The sequence below is a fragment of the Dysidea avara genome, chromosome 7, assembly GCF_963678975.1.
Source record: "Dysidea avara chromosome 7, odDysAvar1.4, whole genome shotgun sequence".
NCBI lineage: Eukaryota > Metazoa > Porifera > Demospongiae > Dictyoceratida > Dysideidae > Dysidea > Dysidea avara.
In genome coordinates, this window is record NC_089278.1 from 15,519,188 (window position 1) to 15,535,967 (window position 16,780).

The 16,780-nt window shown below is 38.3% G+C and overlaps 2 protein-coding genes across 3 annotated transcripts; one reads left to right on the forward strand and one right to left on the reverse strand.

Annotated features, from left to right (window-relative positions):
• Nucleotides 1–2,764: 2,764 nt before the first annotated feature.
• LOC136260754 (proprotein convertase subtilisin/kexin type 5-like) lies at nucleotides 2,765–7,572 on the reverse strand. The gene is made up of 14 exons (XM_066054613.1): nucleotides 7,409–7,572; nucleotides 7,266–7,304; nucleotides 7,078–7,216; nucleotides 6,941–7,029; nucleotides 5,875–5,989; nucleotides 5,672–5,824; nucleotides 4,251–4,336; nucleotides 4,138–4,201; nucleotides 4,003–4,088; nucleotides 3,711–3,823; nucleotides 3,545–3,658; nucleotides 3,063–3,114; nucleotides 2,958–3,009; nucleotides 2,765–2,905 (listed from the first exon to the last, which is right to left on the reverse strand). The coding sequence occupies exons 1-14, from the start codon at nucleotides 7,503–7,505 to the stop codon at nucleotides 2,818–2,820; spliced, it is 1,287 nt and encodes a 428-aa protein (XP_065910685.1). The 5' UTR covers nucleotides 7,506–7,572; the 3' UTR covers nucleotides 2,765–2,817.
• Nucleotides 7,573–14,374: 6,802 nt separating this feature from the next.
• Nucleotides 14,375–16,153, forward strand: LOC136259666 (zinc finger CCHC domain-containing protein 24-like). Of its 2 annotated transcripts, XM_066053165.1 has the most exons (4): nucleotides 14,543–14,589; nucleotides 14,662–14,722; nucleotides 14,776–15,150; nucleotides 15,698–16,153. In XM_066053165.1, exons 3-4 carry the CDS (start codon nucleotides 14,782–14,784, stop codon nucleotides 15,980–15,982), a joined length of 654 nt encoding a protein of 217 aa, XP_065909237.1. In that variant the 5' UTR covers nucleotides 14,543–14,589; nucleotides 14,662–14,722; nucleotides 14,776–14,781; the 3' UTR covers nucleotides 15,983–16,153. The 2 variants fall into 2 exon arrangements, with proteins under 2 accessions (XP_065909236.1, XP_065909237.1); XM_066053164.1 differs by lacking the exon at nucleotides 14,662–14,722 and having other exon boundaries at nucleotides 14,375–14,589.
• Nucleotides 16,154–16,780: the final 627 nt, after the last annotated feature.

Here is a 16,780-nt window from a genome sequence, read left to right on the forward strand (position 1 = left end):
AACAAATGTCAATGACTTTCGGTTTCAGCTATACAATATAAACAAAACACCAGTAGTAGTTAAGCAGTATAGCAACAGTAGCAACTGCAGTAACAGCAAGCATGTATAGCTAGTGTAATAGTAGCAATAGCATCTAGCAGTATAAGCAGCAGCTAGTAGCCGCATGTAGGTAGTAACTATAAAAATTGAGTATATATAATAAATCTATAGCTACAGCTAGTAGCAGTAGAGGCAGTAAGCAGTGACTGCAGTGTATAGTAACAGTATAGTAGCAGTAGCATGCAGCTATAGAATAGCACTAGCAGCAGTATTATTATTATTATTTTGGGGAAAAGGGCAGACAGCAAAGCTGATTAAGCCCAAACAATCACAAATTATAAGTGCTGTTCAATCAAGTTTGAAAATGTAGCTAGAGTGTTCAGTTCAATTAGGTGCGGTGGCAGTGAATTCCATTCCCGGATGGTTCTTGGAAAGTAGCTTGTCATGCAAGCAGTAGTTAGTACTGTGACGCGTGCTATAGAGCAGCAATAGCTAGCTAGTCGACTCGTAATATATCATGCAGCGGCAGGATTTAAACGCGGGTGTTGGGCGTGGTAGCTATAAAAACTGAGAAACTGGCAGGGAAACCTATCACTTGCGCCTTTGTCGGGGAAACACGCATCCCGATATGTGTGCGGGGAAACACGGATCCCTAGTAATATGTGTGCGGGGAAACACATATCACTGTGACAACGGCACTTTAATCCCTTTTTTTGAGGTGTCTAAATTTAATAATTTGAACGAATTTAATTCGTTGTTTCAATCATTAGCACATGACGCGCGAATATGATGTAGTTAACACGCAAGACGCTATTACATGACAACAAGCCTCCCTAGCAAATGTGATATCTTCTTGGGCCGAATCTGAGTATTATAAACTTTATCGTCCACGTTTCGTAAGGCCACTCCAATTGGTAATTATGTTTCTGGTCCTCCGCCCGCATCCTATTTTGGAGAATGTGAAATTTCAGAAATACATGGGTAAAATACCCGCATCAGCCTTTTGGAAAACCTGGATTTCAGAAACAATTGTTGGGCTGCAACAAGTATGCTAAATCTAACTATCTAAGGTGTCATAATTTGTATTTTATCAGTGAAAACCTACAAGAAATGGGCAGAGTGCATAGTACGGATCGATATACTCTAATAGAACAGTCAGTAAATCACAAAAAAACTCTATTTGAGCAGTCACTTCATTGTTGCTTTGTTGCTGAATTCTGCCTGCCCACGCCTAAAACTGATTTTCAAAGGATCAGAAACATAATTACCAATTGGAGTGGCCTAATAAATCTTTGACGCTGACGGTCACTGATGGGGCGAGTGGACAGAAGCCCGAGTCCTGAAGGACTGCGGATTGCTGCTAAAGAGTCGGGACCTGGCCCAGCTAAATACTACTAACCGGGGACATGTGGACACAGAGAACATGACTCCACAAAGCATCATAGCCCTGCATTTTCATTTGGAAAGAAACACCAACATCACCGTACTTATGTGTCCAGTCCAGGGCCAGCCTATTTTGTTGATCTCGGTGTGACGCGGTTCAGAAAGAAAGGCAGTCCAATATACTCGCTGTATGGGAGGCCTAAGAAGTCTGTTATATTCATAACACCGGGCCCTGGATAGTTTGTGTGTGTGTGTGTGTGTGTGTGCGTGCTTGTGTGGTCTGATTGGGGGATGTGGAGAAATTAGTGGTAGCATATGATAAGTGTGACTCATTGAAAGCTGTATACATTTAAATAAAGTATCCATTATAGTTTGTCAAATGAAAAATACATAGGCTGACTGCTGATTCTGCATGTATATAGCCAGGAGTGTACGAGTATGGGGGAGGGGGGGTGGGTGGTGTAGTTAGGTATATCCAGAAAATGACATGCTTAGTGTGCAACACAATCCAGAAGGGTGAATTCCCCCCTCCCCCTCAGGAAATTTTAAATGTTACACTTTCTGATATTGAATCTGAGAGTGACTTTAGTAATTTCAGAATAGTAGACTTTAGTATTAGGGTGACTGCTCTATTAGGGTATCTTGATCACAGTATCCAGTTGTATCTAGGATCTAGGGGCATTCCCCTCTTCCTCTAGGAAATTTTGTGATTTAGACCCTTGAAAATTAAGTCTGAAATTTCAGTGGTTACCATTTGTTGACTGTTGTATTTAGGGTACTGAAGGGCTTGCTGAAAGCCTGCCATGTAATGCCTGGTCTGGTTGCAACATTATTTGTGACTGGATTTGATACAACTGCATTTCTCCGACTTTGATTCTTATCATAGTACTATTTATGTAGAGATCATCCCTAAAATGATGCACACTACCTAAAATGCCACCTTTAATAATCATCCTACTGACATCTTCTGTGAGAATAATATTAGTCCATCTAACATTGAATACAGCATTAAAATTAAGAAACACTTACAGGCTACTGGATATAGAATTTTTAAGAATCTCATTCCAAACTTGGAGTTTTAGTCTGCCTGCCTGCCTGCCTCTTCTCACTAAATAATTTTTTTATATCACGATGTAGATTTTTCTCTATCATGATTATTGCGATATATGATATATCATGGCATCACTAACAGGAATAATGACCACGCCTCTTGGTAAGCTATTGAGATGCTCTAATACAGCAGTCACCCTAACTGCATACTATAATTAAATATATATATATAATAATATATATTTAATATATATTAAATCCTCCCACACTTGCCACCTCGAAATTCACTCAATTAAAATTCAAAATTTTAAAAAGAAGTAAAAAAAATAACACTCAATCATCCAATCAGTAACCAGCATACATTTGTTCAGCGTTCTTTTTCTTCCGTGATGGTATTAACGGCATGATCTCCATCTTGGGTAGCTTCCGACGACTGTGTAGTAGCAACTGTGTAACCATGGTGATCACCAATGATATTAGCTCACCATATGTTCCAGTAACACGTGACCCCAACAATCAATACCAGGATTACCACAACTACGATGTTGACAAACAAATAACATCAACATCAGTTACTGTCAACAACTTACATAATGACACTAAAGCAATAGTGATGTAGAAGGTTGCTTCAGGTACACAATGCTGTCAATTAAATATTCCAATTAATGAACACTATGCAATATAATCAAGCAAAGGAGGGTGGTCACTATGACAGCAAACACACATGGTTAAGGCTTGCTCATTAGCAGCTTGGAATGCCAACATAATTATTGTGTTTAGTACCTGTTTGTGAGATGTAAATGAGGGGATAGATATTATACAAAATTCACTAAGTAATAATATTATTATTTGGTATGTCAATTAGTTCAAGACCAAACTCCTCTAATTGAGGAGGATTTTAATGGTTCGGCACTAAATGTGTCAACTCAACTATGTTGCTGGAAGGAGAAACAGATATTTTGGTGAACTTTCATCTTTCACTGGACTATATAACAAATAAGCACATTAAGCTCAATGGTCACTCTATCCAGAAATCATTTGTAAAGATCCCCAACCATACCCAGTTACTCACCGTTCGTTCATCATTGCTCTTAAACAGACTGCTACATTCCTGGGGCTGAGAACTACCCACAGGACAATATGAACTAGAATGCTCAGGACAAGATTTGGGAGGTGAGAAGCGATCCTGCATTAATCAATTAGAGTCATATAATTACCACAGCAGTAGCAACACTTACAGGACAGTAGTATCCAGCAGGACATATTATACATGACTGCTGGCCAGTATCTGGTTGGTAATATCCACTGGAACATGCTACACACTTGGTCTGATCCCCATTACGGTAATGTCCTACAATAAATAAATATACAGTGGTTCAACACATCACTCAGTACTATCCCATGTATAACCAACACATTCTAATCCTGTTAACAGGTGCTGGAATTGGTCTCAGAAAACAATAAATGTTCGTTTGTTGTGGACATTGAATAGTTGAAATATTTTTGTGCACTATATAATAGCATACTGACCTTTACTACAATTGACACAGTTAGAAGCAAAAGCATCTGCCTCTTTTCCGAGAGGACATGGTTCACACTCCGAACAACCCACCTCCCTGACCAGATCACATGAGCTAGTGATGTTATTATGAAGGTGTGACTTACATGCATACTTTGGGTGGCTTACAATCCAGACACTTAACGGCACCTTTTCCTGGGGAGTATGTCCCTGTATGACATCATAATTAATGATGTGATGATATGCCAGTAGTACTCACCTAGTCTGCACTCAACACAGTCAGTTTGATTAGAAATAGGGACTTCCCCAGGATCACATACATCACAATCAGTACAACCATACTCACTATAACAAAATATTATCATGACCAAATTAGGAAGCTACAACACTACACAAAATACAATGTAACAAGTACAAGGAAAAATTTTCTACACCTGTAGTGGAGACTTCAGTTATACAAACCTGACAATAATATAGCCAATATAGCCAATATAGCCATTATACTGAAGTACCACTGAGTAAGTAGCAGATGTAGATGACCTCCCTTGTTGTTGTTGTTGTTGTTTTTTTTTTTGTTTTTTATTTCTGTAATCCCTAGAATTTTTTTTCATATACAATGTTTTTTTATTACTGGTGAACCATTACCCCACAGAAAATGGTGGCAGATAAGTTATAAAAACTAATTGAGTGACCGAATGCATGTCCTGACTATCAGTACCTCCTTGTTAAAATAACAATTTAAACAGTTGACCAGTGTGCAAGTTGTTAGCAGCATCGCAAATATCAACAGACGGCTTTATTCACTCTAGCAAGGTGTTGATGAAGTATTGAATGCCATACAAGGGTGTCAAATACTGTATGTGCAGATCGAGACCTTTCAACCTCACATATCTCAAAAAAAGGAAGCAGTAGGAAGCAGTAGTGTTCTAGAATGCCTGTTAAAGGGTTACGCCAACCCACCATGGTGCCTGGTGGGATGAGTGTTGAATAAGGTGATAACTCTCTCCATTTAGGAAGAGAGGCTGGACCTTCTGTAATAACTCTCTCCATTTAGGAAGAGAGGCTGGACCTTCTCTCTTGGAAATGTTGAACCCCTACTATCTCAAGAGGCCCTAATGCAGAGGCTTCTTCTGAAGACAAATGATATGCTCAACTACAAATCAGGGGCTTCCCTAAAGACAGCACCGCTCTACTTTACTCAAAACTCTTATTTATAGTAACATATAATTTAAATTTTTGACTTTGATGTTGGTAGCAAATTGACAGTTTTACCACTCTACTTTTGTTTGCTAGGAAAAGTTCTGCATATAATCCCAAATAGCATGCAATTACTTTGTGATCTAAGCCATTTGAAAATTAAAGCAAAGACCACACTCATGGAGCAAACTGATCCATATAACACTTAAGGCAGGCCCATTCTCAGCTCACAAGGGTCTGATAAGGGCCTATACTACTGATGTGTTTCAAACTGTTTAGCAGTAGCAACAGCGGCGACGACAACGGCAGCAGTAGTACCACCACCACCACCACCAAGTTGATCAGCTACAGGGATAGACCCTCTGAAGCATGCAGTATACGGATAGACAATGTGCTCACTCTCCAATGTAGCCAGGTAAAACAAACACAACAGAAAATAACTGCATTATGTATTCACACAAATACACATCTGGACATACATACCTACACTGGTGCCCAGCCTCGCATGTAGCACACACTGTTGCTCCTTGGGTGCTACTATGGCTACCAGGCTCACACTCGTCACACTCAGCCTGACCAGTGTCACCTTGGTAACTGCCTGGATCACACAATTTACAGGAAGAACACTGTTCAACACTAAACAAAGCCATACAATTACCACATACTAGTCTTATTGTATGGGTTACCTGCAGTGGCTACCTTTATCACAAGGTATACATGATGTCTGGTTGGTATGAGGTTGATGGGAGCCAGGTAAACAATTCTTACATATCTGAGAACCATTTCCGGGAGCATATGTACCTGTAAGGTAAAGAGGGGAGTGAATTGCATGGTGAAACAACAGAGGAGCAAATAATTGTGTTTAACTTTAAAAATAGGAAGAAAAAATATTATTGCATTGAGCCATTTTCACAACCTTAAATAAGCCAATTTTCACAGCTTTTATCATGGTATTCATATGTATACAGAGTTGCTTTTATTGTTATAGCAAAACTAGCTATGCATCATTTATTATCAATTTGCAATAATTGTTAAATACTGTACAACAGTTATATTAGAATACTATGATTGTAAGCTTGCCCAAACATTTGGACATCGTAACTTTAATTTCCATTGCCTTAATGAAGGGCCGTACCTGAGACATGTAGGAAAATTCAACTAAACAAATTGGCAGGTAATTGTGCTGCAATGTGAGGACTGATCTTTCAACCTCCCCGTTGAAATGAATCAAATAGAGAAGTGCAGTAGATTTAAGAAAACTAAAAATTAAAAACACAAAAAGATAAATTTTGAAGGGACACATTTCGGGATGGCTGAACTGAAAATTTGGTATGGAAGGTCTCCCCACTCAAGGGATTTAGCAATGAAAAAGGTCTGTTTCTGTCAAGAAATGTTCACAAGTTATGGATGTGTGAAAATTGTGCCTCTTTGGCTTGGCTGTCAAGATCCTTGGTCACACAACACACTATGACCTGTGACCATACTACATTCTGTTTAAAACACACACATGCGCACGCACGCGTGCGCACACACACACACACTCCCCAGGGGTCTGACACTTTGAGAAATCTCACACACTCATGGTAGAAATCACATCAGAAATCAAGTAAAGATGTCAGCAAGTCAGTAGAAAATTAACACGAAAATCAGAAATCATGGTGCAAATCAGGAAGTCCCATATGCAAATTGTCAGACCCCTCACACACTCCCCCAACAACCACTTAGTCACACACAATACATGTCAGAACTTACCATTACTGCAAGCTGTACACAAGATTGCACCTTTGTCTTTACTATAACTTCCTGGATGACACAGTGTACATGACTCCTGTCCCAGTTTACTGAAACCATAACTATGACAGCTGCTGTGTTCTAACATATTCACTCACTCATTATAGCTCCCAGGGTCACACTGTGTACAATTGTTCTTCCTAGGAACATTGTTATAATACCCCTTGGGGCATGCTGAACAGTCGTCTGGTGTTTCACATTTACCAGCTTCGATACATTTACTACATTTTGGTGTATCTATGGTACAACACGTAGTGAAACAACAGTATTTCTATATAATGCTCACCTTGGTTAGCATAAGTCCCAGCGGGGCATTCTACGCAGGCTACCAAAGACACAAGCATATTAATAATTACAATGCTGTTAATTCTTCACTATTACACACGCTGTCACATGACTACGTACAACGTATTAACCTGGTCAACGTACCGTGATAGACAGGCAGTGACAATAATATGAGGTGTAGAATGATGACAATCCAGCCCCACGGTGGCCAGCCTGCTACTGTATTGATTAGTAACCGCATCTCTAAACTAACGATATAACATCTTTAGATACCTTTTCTATAGTCACGTGACAGTACAAATTCTCCGTATATATACTCTTTGATCGTGAGCCGCCACCGGCGGGATGGTGTGTTTTGCAGGACTCCTGCACTATACATGCACAGCTACACATGAATACTAAGTGATTTGTTGCATTTCATGATTCTTGCGTGTGAACCTTCAAGAGTAGTTTGCTAACTACTCTAATAAAACAGTCATCATAGTACACCTTGTTACTAGCTAGTACATGACCTGTTCTCTTCTTTTGTTTGTTTGTACTTGTCTTTTGCGGACTGTTTGATTGTAGCTCTATTTTGGATTTTTGTATGCATATAGCTAACTTATAGCTAGCTAAGTTTAATCCTTTTGGTGCTGGCAACTCTGAGCCTAATAAGTTCAGTTAATGAACTTAGTAAATAACATGACCTTGCGATATGGTTGCTAAGGCAGGTCCATCAAGGAAGGGGCTCAGTATAAGATGTAGGGAGATAGACTACAGGGTTAACATGTTATAAGCTCTTAAATATTGTTTAATTTTATTTATTGATCTGTACAGTTCTGTAAAGTATTAATAATAATAATAACATATAATGATATAGTCCAAATGTCATCACTGGTCGCCCGACAACAGAATGCGAATGTTCATAGAATAGGTTATGCATGCTTGTGAATAGTGATCTTGTTCAGTACCATGCTGGTTACTTGCAATTCAATGACTTATCCTTGACTGCTCTGTTAGAGAGCATTTGGTCCTTACTATTATTGTACTACAGTTGTGTGACTTAGCTGTGAGAAAAGGCTTAATGCTTGTACAATAAGAATTCCCTTCTGTATGCAGATAATTCCTGAGGCAGGCATTTGTCCCAATCTATAAAATTAGCTGTTTGAAAGGACGTGTCCATACAATAAAAGTAATTGATGACTAAAAGAGCAGCTGATGTGTCCAAAACATATAGTTAACATGAGATTTAATTTTGACTTGTGTTCTACATTCAGCTTGCATTCTTAATTATTAGTCTTTCAAATTCTAATTGGCTATAGTATAACCTTTTTCTGTATTAAGTGTATAGAAAGACAACAAATTAGAGTTTTAAAAGATTAAATGTAGTTATATACTCTACCTGTCCTCTTAGGCTCTCTGACATTGTGTGCATTTGATTTATCAAACCAAAGGCATAAAATGGTAACAGAGCTGATATCTGGTGCATCCAAAGATGAATGCTAATAGCACAGTCCCTATATAGCAGTTATATAACAAAGTTTTGACATTGCCAGAACCTTTATCATTGACTCGTGTTCTGTATGTGTTACATTTTTGTATGCTTGCTTGTGCACACATGCATGGGCTTTCACTTCAATAGTTGCAAGTTACAAGAAAGACGTAACTATATAAGAAAGTTAATATGGCTTATGTGTTTGAGAGCACATGCATTGCGACTTACATTCATAAGCACAACATCTTGCTCTGGGCTCATGCTATAGAGCCATACACACTTTATATAATATGATATAGCTATTCTTTTGGTCATGAGACATTGTCTGAATGTCTCACTAGTAAATCTAAATAATGTAACTTGACTGAACTGAGCTATGGGATCTGCAATTAATAGCTGACAGCACTGCATATTAATTAACTATTAAAGACACCAAATAGACAAAAAGCTATATAGCATGACTACAACAGGTGTGGCAGGGAGCAAGCGTATATGCATTGTAACATAAACAGTCTGTCCGCATGGGTCATACCAAAAGTGTGCAATTGAGCTCTCACCAATGCTTCTGGATGTAGCAATATGAAAATGTTGCATGGCTAACATCTTAATCAATGGAATTGGTTGGTGATGACCCAACACACTGTCTCCATCATAGCTACAAGTGTGTATTGTATATAGAAATAATCATTACATGCTGCATGCATACACAGTTTTTAGTCATGTTTTTGCATGTCTATATACTATTAAAATGTACTACACTATACAGCATTGTGTAGTTAAGCTATAGCTACTGGAATACCAGTTATTATATCATGATCATTTGCAAATTCGTGTAGAGTATTGCCATGCCACAATTTTCAGTCCTTATAAACATTTAATTGGCTATATACAAAAGTAACAGACTGCAAATATTCTATTCAAGTACTGAGATAAAACCTATTGTATGATGGGGTGTAGTTTGTTCCCATATGCATGCCGTATTTTTGCAGGTCCGGTCACATATAAACATTCTTCATTGTTACTCTGCAGCCTATACAACCAACATGAGTGCTGCATGCTATCATGCATAACGTATAACACTGTCTGCTATGTGCATATGGAGTGCCGTTTGTCCCAACACACTGAATTGCAGCAGTGAAACACCAACTGCAGATTATAAACACTGCATGCTACAGAGGTTTATTAAATACTGAATGTTACAGATTTAATACTGCACAGGATAATTATTATTATGATAAATTCTCCAGTATAGGCAGTTAATCAGAAATACACTATGATGCTTTACTGGTGTTAGCTACCCACTATATATGCAACTATATATTAGGCCATACCTATTAGAAGTTGTTGCTCAGATAACAAAATGGGTCAGTTAATAAATCATTACAAAACTCAGTAGTGTACGTCATCGTGGGTATAAAAGAAGCAATAGCAGATATTTATGCCACACTTTCTGCAGACATAGCTAACTATCATAGCTAGTAGCTAGCTACATATATAGCTTATCAATTTTGTTGTGTGCAAAGCTCTAAATGGTATCACACTATAATTTACAAAAACAAATCAAAGCAAATTTACTACAAAACCTCTATATAGTTATGTTATCTAGAATAAGAATAAGTTATACGAAAGTCTAGTTTGAGTAGGAAAGAGTAGAGGAGCAATTTTGTTCTTGAGTAGGGTCTTAGCAGTAGCTGGATGGAGTAACTGGCCTTGCATGGTAATCCCACTTGGAACATTATACTGGTATACATATTCATGAGGGATCATATAAAATGAGTTGCTTATAGAAGTTTAAATAGTAACAGCAAGTGTTCTTCTGTCTCTATACACTACTTTAGTAGATAGCATTGCATGATACTATCAGGAGAACTTCTTGACAGGGACAGTTTAGCATGAAGTGTGCTGCCCTGTACTACACCATTTATAATTGGTGGTTTGATAAGGGTCCCATATGGGTGCACAGTACTCTAGCACAAGGTGCCTGTAAGCCAAATCGGGGGGGGGGGGGGGGGGGGGGAGATTTCTCTGAAGGAATCCTACGTCATTCTATACACATCACAGGTGGTGTTGATGTGGGATCTCCAGGACAACTTATGATGATGTAGTTGCAAACCCGATTACCAACTGATTCTACCATTCATGCTGTAAGAGCAAAACTGATTTGCATTTAGAAGCATTCATTGATGCGCTCATGCAGCAAGAGTGTTAAGTCATCTTGAAGGACTGTTAGTCAGGGGTAGGGGCTCTGGTTTTAACTAAAGATCTGCACCTATACAGATAACGTTACCTTTTAAGATCAAAAATTTTACCCACTGACTGTTCTATTAGAGTACCTCACAAATTAATCCTAAGTATCACATGACCTTACTGGGTTAGGGTCCGAGCTTATTATTATTAGTAATAATTAGCCATGTAAGGGTAACACGCTAATGTACAATTATTATTATTATTATTTGGTGTACTGTGCAGAAATCAAGGTGATTATAATGCACATGCAGGTATGATTATCTAAGAGGGTACAAAACTGATCGTGTGTGTGGGGGAGTTTATATAAGGGGGGATTGAGTTCCACAGTTTTATGTCGATGGGAATAAAGAAACTTTAAAACTGTCAACTCTAGTGTCAAGTTGGTTGAAGTAGCCTAGAAGGGTGGGATAGGAATCAGACATCATGTGGTACACTGCCAAGATTATTAATTATTTTATACATCATTTCTAATTTCGCTCTGATTCTTCTGGTTTCCAGGGAAGGTAAATTAAGATTAGTTAACATTGATGAGACACTTGAGAATCTATCATAGTCCTTAATTAAAGCATAGTCTTGCTGCTGATCTCTGAACTGATTCTAGAAGATCAATGTTTGCAGCTGTGTGGGGGTCCCAAACAGGAGAGGCATATTCTATTACAGGTCTTACCATGGCTTTATAGCAGTTAAGTTTCATATTGATGGGACAGTGGTATAAGTTACGATACTAAAGGCATTGGCTTTGGTGGCTTTATTTGCAATCTGTTCATTCCAATCTATTGTTACTCCAAGATATTTAGCATGTGTAACTTCATTTATTGGTTGGTTGTCAATATCATAATAGATATGAGGTATGATGTTCCTTTTGTTAGAGATTCTTAAAAATTCACGGGTTAAATATCATCTGCCATTTTTGTGTGAGGAGGTTGAGATCTCTCTGTAAATCAAGGCAGTCTTCTACAGAATGGATATTACGGTAAAGAATAACATCGTCAGCGTATAATTTGATCTTGCTTTGTACATGTAAAGAATGTCATTAATGAATATTTAAAACAACAAAGGAGCTAGTACCCTGTGGAACACCAGAGAGAACATCAGATGGAGAGCTTTGCTTGTTATCAAGAATTACTCTTTGTGAACGGCTACAAACAAAATTCTCAATCCATGTGAGGAGGGAGCCTCTGATATCATCAGTAGTGATATAACTTGTAAAAGAGTCAGGAATTGGGAACTTTATTGAATGCTTTGCAAAAGTCTAACAGTAGCACATCACATTGTCCTTTTCCATTCAAACACTGAGCAAAGTCATGTATTGTGGTAATAAGTTGGGTTACACAGCTTCTACATTGCTGGAATCCGTGTTGAAAACTTGGTGGAAATCTAGATGTTCAATTATACAGGAGTAAATAATGTTCCGATATTTTGGAACAGATACAGGTTGGTGAGATTGGACGGTAGCTAGTTGCTAGGATCATCCTTTTTACCTTTTTTGTATATGGGGACAACTGAGGCAGATTTCCAAATGACAGGTAACATCCCCTGGTTAAGTGAAGCTTGGAAAATCAAACACAGGGAAGGAGCAATCTCATTGGCAACCTCTTTAAATATTATTATTATTATATTATTATATTTGTTACTGTGCAGAAATCAAAAAGATTGTTGTGCACAGGTGTGATCATAATGAATGTTCAGGTTAGTACAAAACTCATCTAAGGTAGGGGAGTGAATTACAAAGGGGGGGAGTGTGTTCCAGAGTCTGATTGTAGAAGGGAAAAAGGAAAATTTATAAGAATCGATCATAGTGTCAAGCTGTTTATAATAACCTTCCCTTGATGGACGATGATTAGGTATTAGATCATTTGTGGGTATACTTAGATTGCCATTAATTATCTTATACATTGTAGTTATCTTAGACTTGTTTCTTCTTTCTTCGAGGGTAGGTAAATTTAATGATGACATCATTCTTGTTACACTACTAAATCCAGAAAAATCATTGTAGCAAAATCTAGCTGCTCTCCTTTGGATGGACTCAAGTTGGTTTATGTTGGTGTGGGTGTGGGGGGCCCAGACAGAGGATGCATATTCAACAATGGGACGGACCATCATCTTATAACAATTGCTCTTAACAGAAACAGGGCATTGGTGAAGGTTACGGCGCAAGAATCCATTAACCTGGTTTGCTTTGCTAGTGACTCTTTGAATGTGTTCATTCCATGATAGTTTCTGGTCAATGGTGACCCCGAGATATTTCATGTGAGGAACCTCAGAGATGATAGAATTCTCCAGATGATAGCTATGAATGATGGGATTTCTTTTATTGGTAATTCTCAAGTGTTCGCATTTCTTAATGTTAAATTCCATCATCCAAGTACGAAATACAATTAGCATCTGTGATGTAACTTTACAACTACAACTTTTCAAGTAGGTATGGCCTTAGATCCACTGCATGATTACCTAGAGAGAGAACCATCATTGATGATACATACAATACATTATTAGCAGTGTTGGGAGTAACGCGCTACTTATGTAACGCGTTACGTAATATTATTACTTTTGTGGTAACAAAGTAATATAACGAAATACGCTATAAAAACAGGTAATATAATGCAAGCTACTTTACTTACAAATGTAACGCGTTACCTAAGTAATATAGTTACTGTAACGAATCTAATATTACGTAATATTATTACTACAAGTAACGAAGTTACTAATCTCGTTAGTTATCCTCTGAGTAATGCCTAGCCACAGCGAAGTAACGAGGCCTACTGAATGAAGCTTATTCACCAGCTTCTTACTTATAACCAAAATTTGCATATTGTCCAACAGCGCAATCATGTCACGTGATAAGGTGGTAGTTTCACACGTGACAGTTTAAGGCTGTGGACACAAAGTAATATAATATGTAATATTATTACAGTTACTTTATTTTATGGGTAATATGTAACTGTAACTAAATAGTTCAGTTGCAAGTAATATGTAATATTATGTAACTAGTTACTTTTACAAAGTAACTTGCCCAACACTGATTATTAGTCCTCGGTCTCGTGCGACCACAGTCAGATCAAGCAATATGAGATCTTGTGGGCACGGCAAGGAGTGTGTACATGTAAAAAAAAAAGACTGACAACAACAGCAACAACAATAATAATCACAAGACAAAAATTAAGTTAAGTGCTCGGTTGACCAATCTATACAGTCATTAAGCATAATTGAGCCACTCCCACTCCTAGCAGTTTTAGTGTAGGCTATATATATATATATATATATATATATATAGATATAGATATAGATATAGATATATATATATAGTAACTGAAATGTGCCACGACTGCAATGCTCAGCCACGCCCCCACCTGTGTGCGGTATTGCATGACGTCACGTGTGGTTTTGCGGTATCATTTCTCGCTAAGGGGTGACGCCAGCCGAAGTACTGGGAAGCAGAACTCGCTGTAATAACTTGTGGACAGATAATATAACCAAATGTAAACGGATACAGTATGCCTCCAGGGGTAGTGGGCCGGGTTTTACCACGAGTACTATGTCATCACTCTGCATGAGGCATATTGCTCAGTTTGGGGTAAGGCACGATCGCAGTTGTTTAGCTCAGGTAAGCAGTTTTGAGTTATCTGTAGATTGTAGTTGTATTTGTTTTGAAATTGGGCATCGACCGGTACTGCAGCAGTGTGCTTGTTAGCTATAAATGTCAACTAGTTAACTAGCTGTATAGTAGACAAAGAAGGGTAGCTATATATATGACTCCGCTAATACCTATAGTTTACCATTTTTGTTGCAGGTGAACATGTCGGTGGAGTTATTAGCTAAACAACTTCAACACTTTCATTTTCCTCCTTCATTGCCATGGCAGCACCCACCTACTCTGCTGCCAGTACCCCTTGATGGTTACCCTCACGTGATGCTTCCTGCTGGCTACTTACAAACTGCAAAAGAGGAGTGCGGTATGCGAGAGAGTCTACTGTCTATGGTACCACTCTCCTCTGGGAGTCCTTGTCAGAGTGAAACGCCATCCCCTGTGGGGGGTGCTAAAGATGACACTGCTATGGCAAGAAGTAGGCACAACAGTGACAACATCGCCCCAGCTATCCCCCCTGAGGGTTATTTGTGTCACCTATGCTTCCAGAAAGGTCACTACATCAAAGACTGCAGCTTGGTGAGTGTACCATTGGTAGGGCATGTAAGCATTAAGTGCTATGGTATAGGTCATCACTAATCACTTCATTAGATCAAGAGTTCATAATACTATTCTTACTACTGTATTTTATTATGAATTCTTGATTAGATACTTAGAGATCCCTTGCACATAAAGCTGTCTGACTGACCATCCACAATCTTGTGGTACAGACAATTATCTTTTAGCTTAGTGCATAATTTATATTAAAGTTCACCAATGTTGGTAGAGGAAATGATGTATTATTTACATAACTCAAATATCTCCAGGAAAGTTGTGTATATCAACCTTGAATCTTCACTAGGAGCAATATCCTTTACAATATCTCACATAAGTCGAGCATTCGAATTTACTTTCCATTTTATGAGCACACAATTTACTAATTGTCAGACACTGGTACCAAGAGTTCATAATAATTATACGCTGTATAAAGGAGAGAAAATTTTTCCTTGTACTTGTAATGTTAGGTATCCCAAATACTAACTTGTTGTTATAGTTGCTTAATTGATCAGAATGTTATTGGTCACAGGCTCGTCGCAAGGCTGATGGAATCACTCCTTATCAAGGGAAGAAACGATGTTTTGGTGAATATCGCTGTCCCCAGTGCTCAAGACGATGGATGTCTGGTAACAGTTGGTCTAATGCTGGGCAAGAGTGCAAGAAGTGTCGTATCAATGTCTTCCCTCACAAGCAAAGACCTTTAGAGCAACCTGACGGGTTGAATGTGTCTGACCAGTCCAAGGAGCACCCTCAACACTTGTGCCAGAAATGTGTCCAGTTGGGTCACTACTGTAGAAAGTCTCAATGGAGCTGAACTAAATGTTGTGTGCTGTATACAATTGTGTAAATATGTGGTATAGATAATTCTATATTCTGTAAATATGTATGTAGATAGTAATTCACACTATTAGTCTATACAAGTACTGGAGAGCATATTAAACAAACAGTAGTGAAGTTCTTAGAAAACAAGTTCTATTGCACTCAACAGTAGTACTAGTTCCTGATAGGAACTAATATATGTTATACCATGGCTGTGAGGGATTTTGCTGATATATACACGAGGACTGTATGGCCCTCATGCTTTGGTCAGTCATGGTACAAGTGATATATATCACTCTAGGAACATACTCACTTGATAGATGAAAGAACTACAGGGCACTCACCCTGTTCCTTTTATACATCAGTATCTGATGATCAATAGTGGTTGAATAGCTGTTAGAACATTGTTCATATGTAAAACTGTGCTACCATTATTGCCTGGGCAATATCACAAATATGCGAGTTAAACCCCAAGTGGCACCTTTGAACACCCACGCTAAATTGTACATACTTAAGATATGGGTAAACATTTAGACATAGAAAGTTGGTATTCAAACAGTTAAGATCATGTGATCCATGCTGTGCCAGCTCACTTGTCATCAAGAAATGAAATCATGAAAAGTTGTGGGGTTTAATTTAACGGAATACTTCTGAAATGACACAACTCTAAAATGGCAACCTTTATTTGGGGACACTAACATTTTGAAGCATTGGTCCTATGGAGAAATGATTTCATTTCATTTGATTAGCTTCCCAGCAAGTTCCTAGTGGAATAGCACTTCCAATTAGCTGG